Here is a 13,853-nt window from a genome sequence, read left to right as displayed (position 1 = left end):
TGGTACTAGGCAGAGATGATTCCACTGAATTTGTGGCTTTGAAAACTGATTTTAGTGTTTGCTTGCCTCAAAGGATTTATTGAGCTTCCAGAGTTGTCAGGATTCTATGGTATCCACTGTCTATATTAACCTGTGGAGTTCTTTGTTTTTTCCCAGTAGAGCATTACAACCCTCAAATTCATAGCAAATATCTCACACTCTACTTTATTTCCATTGAACAGTATAACTTTGTAAACTTGACCTGCCTCTGGCAAATGTTTAAGTTAATGTTTCACGAAATATACAAACTCTTTTTGGCAATTGATTTCCAGGCAGCTGATAAAATATTGAAGTGTTAGCTGGTTTTTGTTTTTGTTTTTGTTTTTGTTTTTCTATTTTGATGTGGATGTGGGGAGGGAAGAGGAGGGAATAAGTTGTTATGATGCAAAGATGAAGTTGTAAAGGACATTATTTTCCTCCAGAGAAATCTTCTCAATTACCCTGCAGTGAAATGCCCACAATCCAGGAGTAATAGCTTGCTTGCTAAGGAGCCTTAAGAAAATGGTTCCTAACATGTCACACCTGTGCTGTGTTCTAAGTAATTGGTAACTGGTTAGCTTAGAGACCAATTTTAGGAATGTTTTATGTAAGAAAACTGCCCTAGTGATGTTCCTGTTTCCTTTTGTAACCTGATAAAATTATCAAAGAACTTTTGCCTCTATATTTATTCCTTCTAAATGGGCTTTTCATAAAGAATAATGATTATAATTAGAAATGATGAATTTTATTCCTAAGTTTTAAATTATTATTGGAGTTTTTTATTTTTGATTTTATATCTTGTTCTCAATTTGAGAAAGAAAATAATATTTAAAAGCTTGCTATAAGGTACTGATTTTATTTCTTTTGACATCCTTAAACATAGTTTTTGTGAGTGTTTTGTTTGAATTAGAATGGTGGAATTAAACTTTTTATGACTCAAAATTTAGGGACATTATTATGCCAAGTATATGTTTTTTCTTAAATACAGTTTTGTTATAGAGAAATAGAGAACCACTTACTGGGTAATATTTTGTATTATTAGGTAAACATTTAGAATTAAAATTTTTTTTTCAGAGTTTACTTGTTTCTGTTGATAACGTTCTCCACCCCACCCTAGCTCACCTTTGAACATTTTTTCTGTTTCTTTAAATGGTCTTCTCTATTTTCTGATTGCAGGCAGCTATCAATGGTGTAATACCCCAGGAAAATGGCATTCTACAAAGGTATGTTATAAGGTACTTAAAGGTAAGATGAGAATTTAGAAAAGCAAAAAAAGAGACATTTATTAATTTTTTTATCTTTTTGATAGAGCATTTGATCTTTGGTATATAAGTTCATTAATATAAAGTTCTTTCAGACATTTTTATTGTATTAATTTCCTAAATTCCCAAATTTTAGCCTTATAATGTTATGTATTTCAAACTTAGTGATACCATTTTTAAAGATGGTTTTATTTTACTTTTAAGAAAGCTTTTAAAGGTCATCTTCTAATTTATAAAATGAAAGGAACTGAATCCTTTAAACCATTGGTAGGGAAAAAATGAGACATATCTCAGTAGCCCCAGGGCATCTAACTGTACAGGCTTTACCTCCAACTTTATTACATTCTTTTTTTCTCCCTTTTCATTTCTCTATTAGTACATGATAATTTATGACAATTTGAGAAAGACTTTAATAATGCAACTTCCCAGAGCATTGAACTGTTTTACCTGAAGCATCCAGTGTGAACATTTGGAATGGTCTTCTGGTTTTGTGTCATTGCCAGAAGGTAAAATTGAAAGATAAGGCCAGTAGAACTATAATAGTTACAAAATAATTTTATAAATTAAAAATAAATTCATAATTTTATTCTCCTTAAAATTGGAGACTCTGGTTCTGAATTAAAAGAGCACGCTGTAAAGTCATAGGAGGTAAAACCATTCTTCCTTCCAAGTGTAGTTTAATTACTTGATTTCTTTCCCCGCCTCTCTTCTCAGTTCAAACTTTGGCTTCAATTTTGGTGGCTGGGATTTCTAAGTCACTGAAGCGTGATCTGCTAAGTGCAGATGAGGCAAACAGAAACAGCAGACTAGGAATGAGGTTGTTTTGGAGAGAAAGAAAAGTACTGCTGCATAAACATCAAAAAATTCACCATGAACAGCAAAATGTGCTGTTCTTTATAGGAAACTGTGTAAATTTAGAAAGGAAGCAAAATTCTATTTGGTACCTGTACCACCCTTAGTGATTAATGGTTTTTAGGTGAAAGCAATGATAAAAATAACACTTATCCTTCATCCCTTAAAAAAAAAAACTGTCAGAAAGAGTTTCATCCAGAGTAAATGTGGCAGATTTCCAAAGCCTGTACTAATATTTTTTTGTTTGATCTTTTTTTTTTTTTTTTTTTTTTTGGTTTTCAAAAACGTTCAATTCTAACCTTGTCTAGAAAGCAAACCAGATGATTGTAGGAACCTCCTCATGATCATTTTTTTTTTTCTTGGTTTAGAAAGTTTTAGACTGCTAAATATGGCTCCAGTTTTATTCTTGAGTAAATGTTATTCTACATTTTGTGCCAAAATTTTTGCTTGCTAAACCCTTGTGGATTCAGCTGTTAGGTTCTGAGTACATACTGGATATATCTTATAATTGATAGTATTTACTATGAGTGAACTGTAGAAATTCCCTCATCCCTGGAAACATCTCATCTCCCTTGTTGCAGATAATACTTTATGCTTAATATATTTTATAATTAGAGGTTTAGTAGTGAATTGATTTCTAATAAGGTTACTATAATATTTGAGGTTTAACTTTCATCAGAGTGGGTTTTTGTTTTCTTGTTAAATCAGAGGAATGAATCATTTCTACTGAAGAAAGTCAGTTGTATCTAGTAATAGTTTTCAACTATTTTCCTTATTACTAACTTTCTTCTTTAGCTTTGAAATCACTGTGGATTTGACATAACTGAAAACTCCTCTTGTATGGCTACTGACCAGAGGAAAATGAAAGAGGGCTCTTTGCACTTTTTCGAAGGCTTAACACTGAAAGTAGAAGACACAATGCTAGGAATGGTATTTGTAGGCAGTTAAAAGGATCTTCGTTTTGTACGTTTGATTTTTGTAGTAGAGTTGAATGTAGTTTGAGAATACAACTAACTCAATTTGTCAGTTTACTTCTTAACAGAAAAGAGAGCTATCAAAAAGAGTTAAAAAAAAAAAATTAGTTTTGGAAGGAAAAGAGCCCAATCTGTGTGCTTTGTAAATATTCTTAATATCATATTTTTTGTGTGAATTTAAAAGTGGGAATACAGTTTTTAATGTACCCATAAAGTTTAGGGCAAAGAAACTTAACATTTTTTAAAATGTTCAACACACTGTGCTAGGTAATTGACATATTTTTCCTAATACTCATTTCAAACCTTAAGAGATAAATGTTCTTTTTTCATAGATGAGGAAATTCAAGGTCAGAGAGTTTATATAGACTCTTCCAAGGTCACAAGTATAGTAGGTAGTGGAGTCTGGATTTTTCCCTTTTAAAACCCACGTTCTTTCTTTTATACTATTCTGTCCTCTTCAAGGTCAGTAAACCATGCATGCCACAGCTTATGTCTTAAGACTTTTTACTTTGGGTTAAAAGGTTGAAATTTAATACATGTACATAATATTTTTCTCCCAAAACTTTGTTCGTTAAAATTATTATTTTAGTTGTAAGCTCATGTTACAGGTAGAGAGAATAAGGCATGAAATGACTTGGTACAGATAACACTGCATGATGTTGATGGAGTCTGAATATAAACAAATCTTCTGTCTCAGTCTCCAAGGCTTATTTCATTAGGCAATATATTGCTAATAAAATGTTTATAAAGTACATAACTTATGCAGTCATAAATGTAAACCATCCATTTAGTCATAAACAAACATCAAGTGTGTACATGCATATTTCACATCTTGGTGTAATACTTTATTCAGCATATTATTCATTATTTTTAAAAATTAATTTTGGAGATAGTTATTGTTAGAAAGAAATGCTAATGAATTACAAGTAATTTCTAAAAGAGTAGATGCTGTGCTTTCTAAAATTTTATGAATTAAGAGTGTAACTTTACTCATTGACTAAATGGGTGGTATTTCTTAATTCATATTTTTTTTATTTTATGACCCAGACAGATGTGCTATATGCTTCTTTGTCTGTTGTTTAATTCATTGAGGAAACCTAGAGAAGGTGAGGCTTGTTTTCAAGCCTTGACCATTATACTTTCAGAATATGTTAATGTCCAGGTTTCTGATTTAGAAAACATCTATTTTGGCCAAATTAATTTCTATTTATTGTTTTCTCTGATGTGCATTTAAAATTTTTAATTTTTTTCCCTAAAGACAAGTTTATCTTTTAAACACGTATTTTTTTGTACCTAGAGATTTTTCCATGAGATGGACTTTTGAAAATGGAAATAAGTGCAGATTTTTTGTTTATTTTGCTTTGTTCACGGCCTTCCTAGGACTCTGTGTGAGGAAAGTTGAGTAAGGATAAAAAGACTTCTTTGGTGGAAGTTTAGATCTATAATAGATTTCTCCATAGTTTCCTTAACAATCAGTGGTTTTGTTTGTTTGTTTGCTTGTTTTTTAAATTATTGATTACCTAGGAAAGAATACTGAGAAGGTCAAATCATAGGACGGTAGTCTTCGCAAATGTAAAATTTTAAAAATTCCTTTTTTTTTTTTTTTTTTTTGAGTTGACAATTTTGGCTGCCTTTGCAGTCTTTGGATGTCATTGAACATTAGTCAAAACTGGTAGGATCATTCATTAACAGGTAGTCTCTCTCTTATTTTTTTTTTTTTTTTTTTTTTTTTTTTTGGATTGCTGGTGAAAAACTCTAACGTAAATTCGTTATTTTTTTTACTGCTCTCAAAATAATTATTGCCAGTAAGAAAATTCTCAAGTGTTAACTTTTTAAAAAAAACCTTCTTTGTGGCTGGCAACCCCACCAAATAGGCTGCTCGGATTAGAAATGTTAAGCTATCTCTTAGAGTTAGAGTTTGGTAAAGAGAAAGCACACTAGGAGTTTCAAACAGGGAATTTCATATAGGGAACAGTTACACAGAAGTGGAACAGATTGAAAGAGCAAAAAGGATACTAGATATAATGAATGCAGGAAACACCTGAACCACCAGGCCCAGATGGGAGAGGGTTCTGCTGGTAAAGAGGAAGGGATCCTAGGGCAAGAACGGACTTACAGCTGCAGTATTTTCTGAGAAGGGTGGACAGAGCCGGGACTGTGTAGCTGGGTTCAAGGCACCCACTCCAGGAGGCCTGCTTCAGGACTGGTCTGCTTAGGAAAGCCCCTTGCTGACCACTGAAGGGCACAAAGTCACCGCTAGTACTAGAGGGAAAAAGGAAAGAGGTTAGAGAAGTTGAGGTTAACAGAACTTGAAGCTCAAAGGAAAGGCCCTAGGAACTTGATATATGAGAAAGAAGTCCTGCTCAGCTGATACTGGTACATCTGACAGGATGCAGAGGCTTTTTTTTTTTTTTTTTTTTTTAATTATTAAAAGCAGCCAGAAGCTAACACTGATGGCTGATGCTGAAACAAATTGGATGCCATTGTTACAGTGATGTCATTGCTAGGGCGATGCTAATAGGATCAGTATGCAAACTAAGAAGAGAACTTTGTGTGTATCTGTGCGCACACATGCATGCTGCTACAGTCCGTGTTTCTGTTACTACTGATCATAAGACCATAAATGGTATTTACCAGTTTCTTCTTCCACTATTCTATATTCCCTCTGGCAGCACCTCAAATGTGCTGCCAGAGGGAATATAGAATGTGAAGATTCTTTACCTGGTGGATCATCTCAAATATTCATTCTTGAAGAGTCAGAATTCTTAGTGGACCTGCCTTTTAAAAATTTATTGTAGTTTTCCATTAAAGCTTATTATTGAACAGCAGCAGCCTAATTTTTCCTTGGTAATCAGGACCAGTCAACCCAGCTAATGCCCATCCTTTGCTAATTGGTTCTGTAGCAAAAGGAGTACAAAATGGCCATATGGCATTCTCAAATTCTAATTCAATGGGAGTATTGTAGAAACATTACATACTTGGGAACTATGATTTCTGAACCACCTAAGCCAAAAGTTGTAGGAAGCAAAACTTTGGTTAGTTATGAGGCATAATAAGAGGAACCACTGCTATTGCTTAATTTCTATACCCATGTTTTCTGGCAACATGAGAAATATCACTGTTTTTGTCAATGATAAAAAGCATGTAAACACCCTTTAAGGTGTAACACCAACCTTTGGGGGCATTGTCTCCCAGCCTGTACTGTAACTCTCTTCAGCAGTCTAATCCACTGTTTTGTCTAGCTAATTGCTTCTGGGTAATGTTATACACAAATGATACCAGTGCTGCACTTTTGCTGTGAAATTATTTCTTGGTTAGAACCAGTGTTGTGTGGGAAGACATAGATCAATAAGGCATTCCCCAAATGCATAAATGGCGGTGCTAGCAGAAGCATTGCTATCAACAGAGTCAATTGTATATCCAAAAAATTGTCTTTTTAAGAGAGAATAGATCACTGCCCTCTCCATGTTAGAAATGATCCCTACTGGATCACTGAGAAATGCTGTATTAATCTTGTAGTTTACATTTTAGGCAGTAGTTTTCCTAGCCAGATTCAGACTTGGTAAGGGGGAGTTGATGATGTGCCTATGCCTAACCTCCACCCTTATTGGCATGGGCACATTGTATTTTAATGCATCGAGCAGCACTGGGATAGCAAAGGAAAAAGCTGATTGGCATCAACAGTGTCATCTTATCTATGTTGAGGGCTTTTTTTCAGTGGGTAGCCTGTGACCATTTACCTTAGAAACATTTATGTTCAGTTTTGGGGTCCATTTTAAATGATCCATTTCTTCCCCAGACTTCCTTTTTATTCTTTCCAAGTCCTGGTCAGCTGGCCAACCCATTAACTATCAATGTAGATATGTACTTCAGGCTCTTTTTCTGTCTAAAGGAAATGGTCAGCCTGTGGCACAATCTTAAGTTCTCCCTACTGGGAGGCTTTTTTTTCACTACTGTCTTTCAAGGATATCTTTGGGACTATAATGCTTTAGCAGTGTATTTTTGGTTGGTGCCAGTATATAATACATAACTAGTTTTTCTTTTCCCAGTCCCAATTTTTTCTTCCTAAGTTAACTTAGTTATATAGTGTTGGGAACAGCAATGGGCCTTTTACCCTGACATGCTTATGTACATTAGACCCCAGAAACTTCACCAAGGTGGGAGACCCCTACATTTTTTGGTGTGTATCTGCTAATCTCTAGCATGCACCTATCTGACCAAAGCATTCAAGTACTTGCCACTTACACTCTTCAGGACCAATCCACATTGTCATCAATGTAATGTTTTGTGGCATGTCTAGGTGATCAGACTAGAGCATTACGACAAAGAGCAAGAGAGTTAACATAACCTTTAGGAAAAGACAACGAAAATATATTGTGTACCCTGCTGGGTGAAAGCAAAAGGCTTGTCATAGTACTTGCAAGTTAATGTAGAGAAAAGAAAGTATATGCAACATCAGTTGCTTCCTGCCCTTTCTCCTGATACAATAACCCTATCTTAATGGATCAGGAAACCAATATGGGGTGCCTACCAGTTACTGAGTGTGTCTCTTTCAGTTATACAGCCAGGCTCTCAGAGAAAACTCGGGGTAGGTTGACAGATTGTTTGAACCAAGTGCGAATGGATTTGGACCAAAACTTCATTTACCACCATAATCTTCTACTTTTCTATTCCTAGGAATTAGTATCAGTTTAGAATTAGCATCTAGTAATCCCCTAAAGATCTAGATATTTTCCTTTTATCATCCCAATAAATGGCTATAGATTTCTTAGGGGAAGTCTTAGAGGAAATTTTACAAGACATACGTGTGGCTCTGTTGCATTGCCTTTGAGGGGGCTGAGGACTTTATGTCCATGAATCAACTTGTTTTTGGAAACTGGGAGTGACTCATTCTTCAGTGTGGTTTGGGAAGACAGGATTTAGACAGCCAGGCCTACCGATTATAGATCAAGTAATATTTTAGGAGATTGACTTTTAATTTTATTCATTAGAAATGCTTTGTTCAATTAAGCACTACTAAAGATATCTGCAGGTTGAAATCTTTCAATTGCTCCGTTTTGTCAGCATTGTCCCTTAACATAAGTACTTCCACTTTTCTCTTACTAAATTCTGCCATTTGACCTCTGTACTCTGGGATCTCATCGTGTCCATTAGGGAGTCTTTTTCAGTGATGCCATCTCCCCAGGTCATTCCCAACCACAGAAGACAGTCACTACAGTTTTTCAAGAATGCAAATTCCTTGACTTATGTATTTCTGAATGCTTTAGTGCAATGTCCTCTGTGACCTCGTGGGTGATATAGTAGGAGGATGTATCTATAATCACGTTGCACATGGTAAATCCACTAGAGCATTCCTATTTTTCTAAGTATCTGGATTTTTTCCTACATTTGCCAGGAAAGTTTGGGCATTTCATCCTTATTAAATGTAGACTCCTTTGGTACTTAAGTTTCTTTCAGTCAACAAGCAGACTATTAGAGGTACTTGAAGCTGCTTAAGCAAACATGTTGTATTTGGCCCTACCCAAACTCTGTGGTCAAATTCACTTCAAATTCATTTTTATACCTAATCCCTAGGTTTTTGCTGAAATAATTTATGAAAAGCTTATAATTATCTTTGGATATAAGCTATCTTCTGTCAGTTAAGACATTGACTTGTTTTCTTTGAGCATGCCTAAATCATATTTTGGAGGCAATAAGGAATAGTGGGGGTAAGTTTTGAGAGGAGGTCTCCTCTTTCAAAGCAACTGTCTCAGGTAAGAGTATTAACAGTTTTCAATCAAGAGGAGGCTAACTTTTTCAGTCATGGGAGACGGAGCCATTTCTGCTTATGAAAGAGGCTCAGAGAGATTCCGGGGGTTCAGATTTTAACCTTCCTATGAGTCCACTCAGGTATTCCCCCATTCCACCTTTTAGAGTCCCACACCTTCCAAGCAGTGCTTTAACTTTCACCAAAGAGACTTAGAAGGTGGTATATTCAACTTTCACTGTAGTCATGCAAGCTGCAAAATTAAATTTTGGGTCTAATTCTCAGCAGGATTATAGCTGTGGTTACAAGAAATAAGAAACTTTTTAAAGAGCCAGTTCAAAAGCTTTGTAGGTTTATCATGACTTGCACTGAAAGTTAAAAACCCTAAATAGTCATTTTCTTCTGTAAGTTCTCCATTAGAGTCAGAAGCAGCCAATCCATAGTCTTTGTCATTACTACCACTGTAAGGGTCAAGTCAAACCATCATTTGGTCCCCTTAGGTATTTGTTTTAATAGATATGTATCATAACTAACTATAAGTGATAATTATTAAGCTAGTTGTGGTTTGGTCACTAGTATCCCGTTTTCCGTTGGCAGGGTGCTCAGCAGTACATTGAAGGTCAAAGACATAATCAAGCCAATTCCTGAATCCTATGTGTCCTGGGACACCTCCATTATCAGGAAAATGAAACCACTCTAGGGTATTTCAAAAGAGGGAATTTAATGAAAGATTGGTGAAACAGGTGTGGAAGACTAAAAGAGCAAAAAAGTAAAACCGAAGTAAACTAGATATAATAACTGCTTCAGAAAGTTACTACTCTTAGGCCTAGGGGAAAAGAGATTAACAGAATTTTGAAGCTCAGAGGGGCTCCTTGGAACTGAGGGTCAGACTTCTGTGAAGTGCATACTTGGTATCTCTGACAGGATTTCAAGAAGGTGGTTATAAGAATGCTGAAAAAGAAAAAAAAAAAAACAGGAGACTGAAAACTACAGGGTGACGTTGATGGAAATGCATGCAAACGGAGAAGAAAGTCGTCCACGTTTCTTCCTAATTTCTGATCTTTATCTGGTGTCCCCTATTGGCACAATCTATCAGGAAACAATATGCCAAAGCAAAATATATAATTTTGCAGAAGCCTAGCTCCAGCATCACAGAATAGACTATAGCATGGTAAATTTGGAGTTAAGAAAACAATAAGCCATTGACCAGCCCACTAACTTTAGTTGTTTTTCTTGGGTTCTGAGAAGTTGTGACAGTATTTAGAGAAGTGAAATATCATCACCGATTCTATTCATAGATACTTAGGAGCTCACTTTGAATTCTAACAGTGACATTATTTACTGCTTTGGACAGTTCCTCTGTTCTCATGCCTTTCTTCTAAGATTGCTTTCCTTGAATCTAACAACTGGGAGAAAGGGTATGTTTTTGTGTATAATCAATAATTACTAGAGTCTCTGAACTCTGGTGAGATCTAAGCTAGGTCATTTTCAGACTTTTTCGATTATGACCTATACTGAGAAGTACTTGGATTCAAAAGCACACATATGCAAAAACCAAAATCAAAAGTTTATGAAACAGAATTTGCTTCTATTAAGTGACACATACTGGTAATTTCTGTTTTGTTCTGTTCTGTTTCGTTCCCTCCCATCTATTCTATTCTGTTCTGTTCAAGAGACTGATCACAATTCACCAAATCAATAGTGATTAAAGCAGTAGTGTGAAGTAAAAGTAAATATTTTCTCCTGCTTAATTATATGAACAGTGCTTAACTTTGCATGTTTTTGGTCACTCTTGTTGTTCCTATGCTGGTTCCCAGTTCATTGTTTTTCCTTAAATGCAAGGTGAAAAGAAAGATATTTTAGAACTAAGCTTACAGTTCTGGTGGTGGTAGAAGATATGTACAACAATTTTTCAATGGAAATATTTCTTTTGTTTCCTCCATTTCTACTTCTCCTAGTAAGGAAAAGATAGTAATAACGTATATGATAAATTAAGTCAGAGAAAAAACATATTCTTTAATTATTGTTCCTCTACTCATAAATTTGTCAAATATTTGAATACCTTCTATATCCAAAATCTTGAGCTCTGGACAAAGGATGCAGACATCAAAAACACAGATTTCAGCTTTGTCCTTGTGGAACTTATATTCTATTACGGACTTAAATGTCAAATGATTAATTATACAACTAAATATGTAGTAATTGATAGTGGTAAAGAATTTGAACTAGTCTGAGGTAGTAAAACATGTTATGAGTTGAAAAACATTCAGTCTGAGATATGAAGGGTAAATATAATTAGAAAAAATATGGAATTTGGGGATCAGGTGGGAAGGAAAGAATAATTTTAGAAGGAACAGTCTATATTCTCCCATGCAACAGGAAGGATCACTGTGAGACACAAGAAATGAACTGCCATTGTGGCTGTTAGCAAAGAGAGATGGAGATAGCATAGCACAAGATGAGAATGCGAAGGTAGATAGGATTCAGATAATATAGGGCCCTGTGTGCCACTTTTACTATTTATATGAAGAGCAAGAACGAGTATTGGAGAAAATGATATGAGGATATCTCTGTCTTGAATTTCACTGTAGTGGTGATATGGAATGAAATGCAGAGATTAGTTAGGAAGATTTTGCATTAGTTCATGCAAAAGATGATTGTGGCTTAGACTAGAGTGGCAGCTTCAGAGGAGAAAGAGATTTAGGAGGTAAAATTGAAAGGATTGATTAGATTTGGGAGTTGAGAGAAAAAGGGTCAAAGATAATACCAGAGGTTACTGGTTTGGGGTGCTGATATGAAGAATAATGGGGGAAGATCAGGCTTGGGGAAACATTAATGAGTTCACTTTGGATCTCCTGAGTTTGAGATATTACTAAGTACCAAGCATTGTGCTAAGCTTTTTATATATATTATCTGATTTAATTTTTACAAATACAATTAATTTTTCCATTTCATAAATGAGACAGCTATTAAGTGGGCGGAGCCAGAATTTCATTTTTTTTTTAAGATGGGAAATATTCAAACATATTTAAATGCTGTTGAGAAGAAACCAGAAGAAGGAGATGTTGAAGATACTGGAAAAGGAAGGGACAATCCATAATGTAAAGCTAATGAGAAGATGATTTAGATTTTGCTTAGATAGAACAGTATCTTCTTTGTTTTATAGGAAGAGAGAAAGAGTGTGTATGTGGATTAGTTTGTAGATTTGATGTCCAAAAGGTAAGAGAAGTTTCCCTTGATGACATCTGTTTTCTCTACTAAGTAGAAAAAAATATCTTTTAAGACTGAGGAGTGAGATGAAGGAATGGAGATTTAAGGATGGTAAAGTTTCAAAATAGTCTTTGTGGAAAGTAAGGTTAATGATCCAAATAATGATTCATTTTTTGAGAGTGAATGAAGAAGACACTGTTCTTAATTCATTTTACCAACACCATCACTATATAAGGCAAAAATCTAATTAAATGCTAAATGATATGTAGGATACTGCTAATAGACATAGAAAAGCAAGGATGGGGCAGAGAATAATGTGGCCTTCAGTCACTGAGAAAGATTTCATAGAGGAAGTAGAACTTAAGTTATGCTTGATACACAGGTAGGTAAATTTGATAGGAAGAACAATACAAGCCAGTTATGGAGCATGTCCTTAGTGGGAATCTGTAATGATTTAGTTGATGATAACGTTTCTTTCTGTCAATATTTCAGTGACTATGGAGGTGAGACTATACCAGGACCTGCATTTGATCCAGCAAGTCACCCAGCTCCATCTCCTGCTCCTTCTTCCTCTTCGGCATTTCGACCTGTAATTCCATCTAGGCAGATTATAGAAAGGCAACCTCGGATGCTGGACTTCAGGGTTGAGTACAGAGACAGGAATGTTGATGTGGTACTTGAAGACAGCTGTACTGTTGGTAAGGTTTTTTTCCTACCATAAAGCCTTCACAGAAAAACAATTTCTTTAGATAAACATTCAGCTTTCATTTTTTTTCTTTTGAGTTGACTACCAACAAGAAGGAAGAAAAAGCAAATTGAAACTATGTTCCCATACAGATTATTGTGCTCTATTTTTAAATATTGTGTTGTGATTGAGGTAAGTTTGAGGATTTTTTAATTTTGTTTTACATATGTGGAGTGGTATATGATGCTCTTTTAGGGCAGGCGCAAATCAAACATCTAGGAGCTTAAAAAATACCATTATTATTAAGTACATTGCATATCAGACTCTATGACTGAAGCTCACTCACTTTCATACTTTGGTTAATGAGAGATAAGAAATAAGATATGTTTCTATCACTCCTTCTCTCTGCCAACTGGATAAGTACTTCATTACTACCCTTTCAAAGGAAGTTCAAAATGTATGCCTGCTATTTTTAGACAGACTACCAAATTTCTATGAAAAAGCTATGTTGAACGCATGTTTGGTTTGGATTATTTGATCCATATTTGTTATAGAACCAGAAATTGTATTAATTTCTATTTTAATGTAGTTTTTCCCAAAATCTAAATTCCAGGTATTTCTGAAATTTTACCTTTGTTCAGAAAAGGGCAATCCTTTTCTGATTTCATTACTGAGAAAAGCAAGACTTTTAAAAAGAGTGATCATTCCCAACACTGTTCTCTTACTTAAAACTATTTAGAAAGTTTCCATTGTTTTTAGGATAAAATTCAAGTGTGTGTGTGTGTGTGTGTGTGTATTTAATGTATGATTTTTTTTTTTTAATTCAAATATCTTAACATGGCTGTAATCTCTGCTTGGTCAGGCCCCTGCTGCATTTATAGTTTTCCTCTAATTACTCTCCTCATTGCTCACCATGTCTAAATTGTACTGGTTTTCTTTCAGTTCCTTGAATAGGTTATTAGTTTACTCAGGGCCTATGTACTTGTTCCTCCTACTGCCTGGATTTCTCTCCCAGTCCAGTTATTTCTCCCTATGTCCATCCCTATGTTCCCAAATATTCTTCTGTACATTCCTTTTTGTGGTAAAGAAAAAAGAATTATAATATG

At 34.9% G+C, this 13,853-nt stretch overlaps 1 protein-coding gene across 2 annotated transcripts in view; it reads left to right on the top strand.

Annotated features, from left to right (window-relative positions):
• FAF1 (Fas associated factor 1) overlaps window positions 1–13,853 on the top strand; it is a 341,571-nt gene that overhangs the window by 83,366 nt on the left and 244,352 nt on the right. For both annotated transcript variants that reach the window (XM_016120258.2, XM_016120257.2), the window contains exons 3-4: window positions 1,195–1,241; window positions 12,555–12,760. In XM_016120258.2, coding sequence (XP_015975744.1) covers window positions 1,195–1,241; window positions 12,555–12,760 — 253 coding nt within the window. The remainder of the gene's footprint in view (window positions 1–1,194; window positions 1,242–12,554; window positions 12,761–13,853) is intronic.

Source organism: Rousettus aegyptiacus, unplaced genomic scaffold (assembly GCF_014176215.1).
Source record: "Rousettus aegyptiacus isolate mRouAeg1 unplaced genomic scaffold, mRouAeg1.p scaffold_m13_p_1, whole genome shotgun sequence".
In the NCBI taxonomy this organism is placed as follows: Eukaryota; Metazoa; Chordata; class Mammalia; order Chiroptera; family Pteropodidae; genus Rousettus; species Rousettus aegyptiacus.
This window is presented reverse-complemented; position numbering and strand designations above follow the sequence as displayed.